Below are 11109 nucleotides of genomic sequence, written 5' to 3' on the forward strand. Positions count from 1 at the left end.
ACTCGCGACGCACCGCCCAACCCCAACCCCCCCCCCCCCCCACACACACCAAAGAGAGTTGTCATCCCAATTTTACTACTATCAGTCCAAGCTCAAATGCTGGTGTTCTCAAAGAATTGGGAGCAATGAGCAGGTGAATGACCGAGTTGGGATAAGGGAAGGGGAGGGCCTAGTGAAGAGATAGAACGCAAGAGCTCTAGCCTCTACCTGTGAACTACCATCTCTAACTACATAACCTATCTGTAAGATACAATTTATCCTCCGTCTTAAATTTTGGTTATTCATGCTATTTTGTGGGAAAAATATCTAATTTCCACATCAGGCTTGTTATATGGACAAAGCACTAACATAGCCTCAACCCGAATGATATTTAATTCTATAGCTGGACTTAACTCCAAATACTTTCTCCAAATCCAAAGCTTGGAAAATTCGGCTATTCCATTCAATATTGAACTGTCTAGTGACACTTCAATATATTCTGAGATGGTAAGTAATGGAACTAAATTTGGTAAACATTGTGAAAGACAGACTGTTGGGACAATTAAAGGAATCTTGCCCCCTCACAATCCAGTTCTATGGCCTAATCTGGAGGACATGAAAAGAATATCAGTACAATCAACCTTGTAAGAGCACCAAATCTGATACAAGAACATACAGTTCAGGCATGTGCGCTGAGTTTTCGTACTAGTTGTGACTGATTACTCCAATGGATGGCATTCAAAGAGAGAACATTTTGATTTTGATTTATCCTCTGGTGAAGATGGTATAAGAAAGATCTTGGAATTAGACAAGATCCATTTATGCAAGGAATCATTGACCAATCATGCATTCTAGCAAAGCAGCACAAAAGCTTCAAACAAGTTGTACCACACAACGAAAAACACCTGGCATTCAAGATCGAGATTTTTTCCCCTCAATATCTTCCTTTAAAAGGTAAAAGAGTGTGGATAGTTCAACTGGGTCTAACATGAGTAGAAACCTTCGTCAATTTGGTGATATAAATAAATCTGGTCAATCAATTACCAATCCATGCTTCTGCACCTAAAGTGTATCCCTCAGCCCACAGACAGGTGAAACGTTTTACTTTTTACTTTTTTTCTTTTGATAACGTAAAAGTTTATTAGGTAATCTACAGGCAAACTAAAAGCAGTCGGACCAACTAATGATGAATAATTCAACAAACATAAAATTATAAGGCCAAAGGATTACGGACAAACAAAAGCAATATTGATTGCATAGTAAGCAATTGGGTTTTATGATTTTTCTTCTAAAACAACTAGGAGAGTTTCTGAAGAGCACAGGTCATTCCAACTTAAGTAAAACCACTGTCTAACCATCACAAGGAACATAGTTCACCTGCATGGTGATGCTTTCAAGCGGTTGGGAGCTATTTCTAATTCTTAAAGGTGGATGGTAAATTTTACCTCCATTTCGGTTCCTGAATTATGTTTGGATCAAGATATGCAACAGTAACTGCATTTCAAGATATCTCTTAATCAGTTACAAACTTTTGGGAGCTGATAACACCTGCACAGAAATTATCTTGCTAGTGCAAAGTACAAGTTCTAAAACACAATACACACACTTGTGAAGCATAAGGTTCTCCGGAAAATTATTCCAGCTCTGACATTAGCCCCCAAATTTAGTGTACCACTCAATCACAGTTTGTAAGGAGCTAGAATTTATTCTAGTAGCTAGATTTACCTGTCACCACACCTATTGAACCTGTCAGTGTAAGGTTCTCTGCCACAATAGCTTGTGTAGCCATTGCCATATAATATCCTCCACTGGCTGCCACATCAGCCATGGATGCTATAACAGGCTTAGTTTCTGCCAGCAGTCTGATTTCTCTCCACATTCTGTCCAGAAAAGCATCCTAATCAATCAACAGAGAACTTGGTTTGAAAAAAACAAAATAATGTTTGTCAGAGTCTAGTACAGAAGCTTTTATATGTGGAAAATATATTGACTGCTTTGAAGACAGGGAAAGAACAATATCACTTTCTATTTTACAAGTGATATAGCTGAAGTATCATCGAAGAACTCAAAACAGGAGATTAAATGAAAATAAGAGTTGAGATTTCCATTGTACAAGACAATCAATTAAGCAGTTAGGATTTTATGTTTTACTTTACCTATAAAAAACATGGAAGAACGTAAAATGCAACATTATAGAAGTTAAACGGAAAAAATTCAGACAGCCAAGTGGCTCCTAACATAGTGCATACAAAGGAAAGAGCCACCATATAACAGGACTTACAGATCAGAAGCAAGAGCATCACCTCCAGGACTATCAATTCGAAGGACGACAGCTTTATACCTTTTCGACTCTGCATAGCATAGCCACACATGAAATACAAAAGAAAGAAGAAAAATTGACAACCAGAAGAAAGAAGCCAAAATAAGCACGCAATCACCTAAACCTATCAAGCTTTTTCCTCCATTCATCTTAAATCAGCACATATGAAGCATCCAAATCTGCTGCAATTTAGAGAATTTACAACACATGCAACAACAACACCAACAATATACCCAATATAATCCCACAAGTGGAGTCTGGGGAGGGTAGTATGTACACAACCTTACCTCTACCTTGTGCAGGCAGAGAGGCTGTTCCCGATAGACCCTCGGCTCAAAGCAAGCATGCTTACAGTTTACAACACATGCATGAGCCTTAAAGGACATCTTCATTGACTTCCTACTGGTTAACTGAAAATTTTATATACCGTTCTTCTAAAATAACTTTCATAGCTGATTGCAACTTCATGCATTACAAGAAAAAATAAGCCTGCAACTAATAATAACCAAGCTGGCCTTACCATCTTTAATGTTCACTATTAAAGTCTGAAAAAGAAGAAACATAGAATATGAAGTGTAGCACTTTGATTATTCAAGTACACCACTAGCAACGCAACACTAACTCAGACCTAGCAAGAATTTTTCTCCTCCATACTTAGCAAACGCTTTTCGAAAACAAGTCTCTCCAGAATCTACGTTGGAAAGAGAGGAAAGAGCACTAAGCAAATTGGAAAAGGAAAGAAAAGGTAGCCAGAACTGTACAGAGTGGATAATGCCTTGTTTCTGCAAAGTGTCTTTTTGAGACTAAAAACTTGGTATTCATGATTTATGGCTAATCAAGATTCACTGTGTAACGACCAACTGTTTTCACATATCTTGACCACTTAATGAATCATTCACGAATTGTGCACATATAAGGACAATTCATACCTCGTACACTACGAATTTTCTCAATTAACTGCTCTGCTACAATTCCTGAACTGGATGAACTAAATCGACCACGTGTGCGACTAATGCTCCCAGAGGCTCGAATCACAGCTATCTGTTCTTTATAACCTGTCAGACCGAGAGTCCATCTCCTAACTCTTGAATACTTCCTGTGTCAGAATATAATAACCACAAAAGGATTTTACATACAAAAGGAAAATAGTGCATAACAGATGAAACAAAGAAATTTGGAGAGAGGATACTAAAATACAAGACAATTGATGGTTGACGAAACCCCAAGTCGAACTGAAACAAGTTATAACACATTCCCTGTTTCGCATTAGCCACCCGAGATATTTTGCAGAACTACACAAAATAATATTTTTTTCCTTAGTTTTGATACTCTCTGAAAATTCAAGGGCCATAGATTAGTCCAAAAACAACAGTAAAGTGCAAGGCCAAATTCCAAAATATTGCATCTTCACTTCAATTAATAGAGATCATCAGTTATCATCTCATGAAAAGAAACGTACAAAATATTGGTGCAAAAAAGCAATACTGAGAAAAACATATCCAGGTGACTTGAAATTCAAAAAGAAAAAACCTGTAATCAACTGCAGGAAGATTTTTGTCCTTCGGAATTTCCAAACGCTCTTTCAACATTGACATTACCTGAGTGTTGAACAATCAGTGATCCCTTCATTAACCATGGGAAAAAAGTGATTTTTAAGTTCTTATGCACATGTCAAGTTCATGAAGCAATTTAAACATTTTTATGCAGAGTGAATAAATTCAGATGGCCAGATGCATAAATGACGCAGCCTGTATCAGCTTAGCAGCTTAGTACAATAAAAGAGATTACAGTGTGTGCCAGTCTTGTTTTCTAGGCAACAATGCTAGTATACAACTTAGTTTCTCTCCTTATAATCACACATAGACCTGCAATTCGTATGTCATCTGATGAATACAGACTGTTTACTTATTATAATAATTTTATAACTAGAAGTCAACAAAACTGATGTACAACTTAGTTGCTCTCCTTATAATCACATATAGACCTGCTATACGTATGTCGTCTGATGAATATTGACTGTTTACTTATTAAATGATTTTTTAACTAGAAGTCAATGAAACTGATTTCCCAGATTTCATCACTCGCATAAGCTAACAGGTAAAGTTGCTGCCATGTGAACAGGAGGTCACAGGTTCGAGCCGTGGAATCAATGTTGTGAAAAGTGGTCGCTTCCTCGCTTAAAGCGAGAAGCGAAGCAAGGGGGCCCTATGACCGCTTCTGCTATATGAAGCAACTCAAGTAGGCAAAAGCGTGCGCTTCGCACTAAAAAGCGAGAAGCGACCGAAGCGAAGCGAGGCAACCGAAGCGAGCCCTTCTCTGTTTTAAACACCTGCCAACCTATTTAATTAAAAAAGAAAGGTGTTCTTTTATTAAAACATACGACCAGCAGCAACAGAGAGAAAGAGGCGACTAGGGTTCCAAGTCTTGTACACTTTTCAACTTCAACATACGACCAGCAGCACAGGTATGTGATTTCTATTTCTTCCTCCTTCTTCTTCTTCTTTTTCTTTTTCTTTCAGTGTTTCAGCGTCCAAATAGCAGTGAAATGCTGGCGAATTTTTTTTTCCCCTTCGGTTCTTCTTTCTCAGTCTTCTCCTCTTCGTTGAAATGCTGCCCAGTTCTTCTATCACTGTTTTTATGCTGCCCAGTTTTTAACAGAATGATATACAGCCCTTCCTCTTAACAGAATTTATTTTAATTTTTTTTTATTTAAATTCCACTTCACTTCAAAAAAGCAAGCGCTTCGCTTCTCGCTTCTCGCTTCTCGCTTTAAGCGAAATGGGGGTTGTCGCTTTTCCTCGCTTCACGCTCTTCACAACACTGCGTGGAATCAGCCTCTAGCAGAAATGCAGGGTAAGACTGCGTATAATAGACCCTTGTGGTCCGGCCCTTCCCCGGACCCCGCGCATAGCGGGAGCTTAGTGCACCGGGCTGCCCCCTTTTTTTTCTTTTCATAAGCTAAAAATAATATAAGAAAAGGGTGAAAACATTGGATATTGTGCTCATCATAAGACTGTAAAAGAGTACAGAGATTACGATAACCTGTGCAGCTATCACATTTTGTATATAAAGTTCAGTCCTCATAAAAGTTTGGTATATCCTAAGCTTTCATTTCCAGTCCCAGATTAGAAGACCTGCTTTTGCGAGGTCCCTTTGGGTACACCCGATAAAGTTGGAATCATACGGAGGCCTAGTTTGGCAAGCTAAGAGAGCAGACACAATGTTGAAAAAGTTTAATAGATTACTCCCTCCATTACAAAAAGAGTGAAGGGTTCAGAGTATGAGAGTCAAAATGTCAAATCTCAATTCGGACATTGATTTCTTAATCTTTTTAAGCTAAAATTTGCAACAAATGTAAACTAGATAAAGAAAAACTATAATTACAACTTTTTTTATAAATAAAAACATTTGAAAAATATATGAAACTTTTGTGGTCAAAGAAAAAGATGTTTGATCACATAAAAAATAATAGTGTCATATAAACTGGAATAGAGGGAGTATTATTTAAAATGAGAATATTTCAACATTCCATGAACGAAACATTTATATCATATATATAAAAGCTGAATTCTTGATTTAATTTTTAATGCAGAAAGAGGTAAATCATCCTAGAATCACCTACACCAGAATGGTCAATTAAATGGCACATACTAGTAGTTGACTATATCTTTTTCCCTTCATGATATCTTAAGAACCGACTTTTCGTGGAAAAGAAGTAAATCCATTACCATTCCCAATTTATTTGAAAAGAACCCCCTCACCCAAAACCCCACTCTCCCCCACCCACAAGAAAGTAAAAGGAAAAACTCAGCCATTAAATCAGTTGAACTTACAAATAATCACAGAACTGTTTCTCTCAAGTAATGCCTCAAGACACCTAGCAACTTACTGTACCTCATCATCGTACTTTATATCTGTTATCCAGCTCTCTTCCTTTAGCCTTTCAACTTGGTAAACTCCGTCATTGACGAAATTTTCAACGTCTTCTTTTTTCTTCCCTAAGTAAGAAAATCAGATCATGAAAATCCCCAGTGGAAAAACTTTATATCTCCATTTATGAACTTCAAATCTGAAGTCACCTTTAGTGAGAGCTACTTTTTCGAGCCAATTTCCATAGATATTATCAAGTAATGCAGTTAGCATCTCTCGATTTTCATCAGATATACTTTTACGCATTAGTTGATCTCCAGCGCTCTTATATCTACCAATTCTTTGCACTTGTGGCTCAATTCCAACTTTCTCAAAGACACCTGCAGAGCAACATATTTGCTGCAGTTAAGGGGTGATCATAAGCAATTTAAGATCACATTTGCACTTTTGTTAAACAATTGAGTCTGCATTCACCCACTCACTGAAACCCCAATAACACTGGCTAGCAAATTCCAGTAACTCTGGAGTTAAATAGGTTTTTACTTTTTGCGCTTTGCATAAATTGGAATATCAAAAAAAGTATTATTGCAATGATGACTAACTCAATATTCCAAAAATGAAGCTCAGCCAGCATTTCATACATCCAAGGATCAGTAAGAATTTAGCACTTCCGAGATAGTTAAGGGAAACTTGTCTCGCCAAGATTCTATTTGTATCAGCTGGGAGCTAAAGAACTAACCTCCCAAAAATGATGCTTGAACTGATAGACCATACAAGGCAAAGTAAGCACTTGGAGGGGCATAAAGCTCTTGACAAGCACAGCCGATGTAATACTCCTTTTCACCACAAGCAGGTGCATAGCCAACTACGAATTTACCTGAAAAATAACAAAGATTAATGCTCTTCTTTACTTTCTTTTTCCTAATTCCAGAAAAAATATATCATATTGAACTCTTTCAACATGAGAAGCTTAACTAATCCAAGTAACTTTTCAGTCTATGCAACATATACTCATCTTAAATTTAGACTTGTTGCGCAATCAGTTACCTCAGATGCTACTATGAAGGAAAATACTTCTACATGATGATCAAAAATAAAGGGATGTACATATAATGCTAAGACTTTATAAGGTAGTAATATTGTTATTCTTTTAGCATTTTTTTTACTGGAAAGGTAAGAAAGATTATTTTTCTAGCATTGCTACTTAATCAGTCAAGCATTGATAATATTTTCTCTTCAAAAGTGTCTTGAAAGTTTAGATTTCTTATAAGATAGTTTCTAGTCTAATATTCATCTCACCTGAGACATGGCATTACTCCAATCTCATAACATAGGAAGCACTGAAATACGCACGTACTTCAAGATGCCGGACATACTTGAAAACTTCATCACATATGAGACGTACAGAATGAGCACAAGAATTTTCCATTCATTTGCATTAAGGAATTGGGACTAGTAGGCACACGGATAAGATGGGGAAAGCACCGACCACTTCTTGTAGTCAATCGTAGCGAACGTGGAAAACGTTGTGACTTTATTGTTCTTCAAAGTGATAAACAAAGACAGAAAGGCGTACTTGCCTTAGAGTCTAGTATGTTGGACTTTACATAATTCTGATAATGTCCGGATAAAACAACTCCCAGGGACCTTGAAATTTCCATCACCTCTCAAATTAGTTCACAACAACGTTTGACATGGATCTCCAATAGTCACTTATCTTATTTTGTGGTCTTGTTCCAAGAGGGCAAAGAATATTTCCTCCCTTCCAGTCCCTCAACCAGGGCGGATTTACGTACAAAAATTGGGTGCTCGAGCACCCATTAACCTCGACTCGGAATATGTGTAGTTATATAGAGAATTTAAGAAAAAGGATATAATAAAACAACAAGCACCCAGGTAACAAAGAGCCTGGTGGATGCTTTGGTTTATGATGGGTGCTGGAGCGCTATAAAAGCCAAAGGGTGAGGGATCGAATCTCACTCCTTGCAAGCAACTTTTTTGAGCCAATACTACTTTACCCGTTTGGCCATAGATTTTGTCAAAATATATTTGGGGTTTTTTTGGCAAATATATGTTTGGCCATAGATTTTATCTATATTTTGGCAAATTCCCAAAACCCAAATCCCAAAAGAGCTGGTTTTGGCCCAAAATATCACTATTACATTTTTTAAAAATTGCCCCAAACTTTTGTATTTATAAAAGAGTCCACCATTTATTACTTTGTAACAATGATACTTCGTCTTCTCGGTCATCTGATAGTGTATTATGTAGTTCATTATAAAAATTATAATTTTGTACCAAATTTATTTATGTTCAGGGCTATGGTTTGCGATAATATAATGAATGTTATTGATAAAGGTAATGTTAGGAATTTGTGATAGTTTTTGGAACTTGTGGGTATAAGTCATGTTTTATGTTTTTTTTTTTAAAAAAGTGAAATATGTTTTGAAAACTTATGTCCAAACACATTTTCATCTTCAAACCAAACTTCACCCAAATCAGATTTTTCAAAACAAATTTGGGAATCTATGAACAAACGCTAGCTTATTCTTTTGCTTCTGACTTTGTTTTATTTATTTTTTTGCTTTTCTTTTCTTACTTTATCTAATTAATTATAGCAAAGAAAGAAAAAGAAAATTTGCTTTAGAAAAACAAAGAATCCTTCCAGAACCGCAAAATCCACTGATCTTTTTCTCGCTAATTGTGTTATCCATCACAGTTTCACGGCATCTATAATATTAATATCATGGTTTTCTAATTAAATTTTTTTCATTGGTATAACTGGTAAAGTTGATGTCGTGTGACCAGGAGGTCACGGGTTCAAACCGTGGAAACAACCTCTTGCAGAAATGCAGGGTAAGACTGCATACAAAAGACCCTTGTGGTCCGGCCCTTCCTCGGACCCCGTACATAGCGGGAGGTTAGTGCACCGGGCTGCTCATTTTCATTGTATTTAAATAGTTGCATACTTATATGATGGGATTGATAGTAACTTTACGTCAAAAAAAGTTAAGCACCCACGAACCTAAAATCCTGGATCTGCCACTGCCCTCAACCTAAGGCCCGGTTTTGCCATACATTTTGGCAACGTTTTTTCAAATCTTTTTTGAAAACATTGTTTGTTCATAGATTAATGATCTATTTTTGAAAAATTTCTGAAATTGTTTTCCAAGTTCCCAAAATCTAGTTTAGGGTAGATTTTGGGTGAAACTTGTTCTCCCACTCACAAAACTTCAAATTTTTTTCAAATAAAATGCATGTCAAAACATAATTTCAACTTCCAAAAATTATTTTTCAAAACTACTTCAAAAATTATTTTTTCAAGTTTCAACTAAATCCATGTCCAAACGCTAGCTAAAAGTTCCTATAGTACTAAAGGCTTATATATACGAATACCTTCATCTATTCATTATGTCCTAGATTTTTTTTGTTCCTACTTGGATTAAAATATTTCTCTTCCTGGTTCAAATTCAACCCTTACAAGCTTACAGCGACAGATATAACTAAATGTCATCTTTTTCCTCTTACCCAAGTAAGTTATATAATCAAGTGACAAGCACATGAACATTTTACAGCTTTCACCATTCCATAAAAGTATAAAGACGAAACTTGCAACTACTTCAAAAATTATTTTTTCAAGTTTCAACTAAAACTATGTCCAAACGCTAGCTAAAAGTTCCTATAGTACTAAAGGCTTATATATACGAATACCTTCATCTATTCATTATGTCCTAGATTTTTTTTTGTTCCTACTTGGATTAAAATATTTCTCTTCCTGGTTCAAATTCAACCCTTACAAGCTTACAGCGACAGATATAACTAAATGTCATCTTTTTCCTCTTTCCCAAGTAAGTTGTATAATCAAGTGACAAGCACATGAACATTTTACAGCTTTCACCATTCCATAAAAGTATAAAGACGAAACTTGCCTGATTTCCTGAAGTCCAGTATATGCCTCCGAATTTCTTCAACTTTGCCCCAGCCACAACTCAAAGGTTCAATGTGGAGATAAACACCAGAGATTCGAGGATCATACGCGGCCTTTATGAAGTTCTCACAGATTTGAGGTAGAGATAATCCTGAAGAGAAACGGCTCTGTAACTGATCAGATATCTGACATGACAAACAGTACAAAAGTTTCAACTACTTCAACTAAACAGAAAAGAAATAACCAAAATAAGCATTAGCAGAATAGAAGTATTCTATACCAATTAATAAATGTGTGACTTCCCACCCTTCGTCTCTCTACTTAGCTACATTTAGAAGTTGATTCACTTCCCACAAACTCTATATCCAATTGAACTCCAGAACTAATCAGGAAAATACTTTTCTTCGAGAAAAAATGTTACTTATGATTATTATGACCAAATCGAGCGGACATTGTCAGTATGATTAATTAAAATTTAGAAGTTAACCTGGCCGCGCAATTTCATAGTGAGAACACTGCCTTTGCGGACGCGCTCCCAAGGAAATGCAAAGAGCATTCTGAACTTCACTACTAAGCTCTTCCAAGCACCGTACTCCTCAAATTCAAATTCTCCGCTCGGATATTGATCTTCCTTGGTAGAATTACTTTTCGCACTATCATCATTGCCGTTGATTTCAGCACCAGGCTCGTTCTTAGTATCATCTTTGGAAGACGACGACACGCCGTCGTTTTTTGTATCGAAGGCTGAAACGGAGAAATTCCGATGAATTCGGCAACGATTGTCGACAGAAGGAAGGTTGAGGAGACGAGTACTGAAGTGAAGAGATATGAGACAACGAGTGGGAGAAGTGTGAATTGGAGAAGAAGAAGATTTGGAGAGACTGGAAGTGACTGTGCGGAGGTGAATGGAGGTGAGACGAGGTGTGGATAAAAGCTTCGCCATTCTCTCTCTCTCTCTAGTTTCCCACGCTTTCGGGCTGTAAGTGGAGAACTCAAGACTCGGAAAAAGGAC

The 11109-nt window shown here is 36.8% G+C and overlaps 1 protein-coding gene across 2 annotated transcripts in view; it reads right to left on the reverse strand.

Annotated features, from left to right (window-relative positions):
• The window catches only part of LOC109238831 (serine protease SPPA, chloroplastic), a 14154-nt gene extending 3045 nt beyond the window's left edge, over positions 1-11109 (reverse strand). For both annotated transcript variants that reach the window (XM_019405312.1, XM_019405313.1), the window contains exons 1-9: positions 10585-11109; positions 10099-10282; positions 6909-7046; positions 6379-6549; positions 6194-6297; positions 3830-3897; positions 3229-3395; positions 2261-2330; positions 1705-1859 (exon numbers count right to left, since the gene is read on the reverse strand). In XM_019405312.1, coding sequence (XP_019260857.1) covers positions 1705-1859; positions 2261-2330; positions 3229-3395; positions 3830-3897; positions 6194-6297; positions 6379-6549; positions 6909-7046; positions 10099-10282; positions 10585-11040 — 1513 coding nt within the window. In that variant the 5' untranslated portion in view covers positions 11041-11109. The remainder of the gene's footprint in view (positions 1-1704; positions 1860-2260; positions 2331-3228; positions 3396-3829; positions 3898-6193; positions 6298-6378; positions 6550-6908; positions 7047-10098; positions 10283-10584) is intronic.

This window comes from Nicotiana attenuata, unplaced genomic scaffold, assembly GCF_001879085.1.
Source record: "Nicotiana attenuata strain UT unplaced genomic scaffold, NIATTr2, whole genome shotgun sequence".
Classification (NCBI taxonomy): Eukaryota; Viridiplantae; Streptophyta; class Magnoliopsida; order Solanales; family Solanaceae; genus Nicotiana; species Nicotiana attenuata.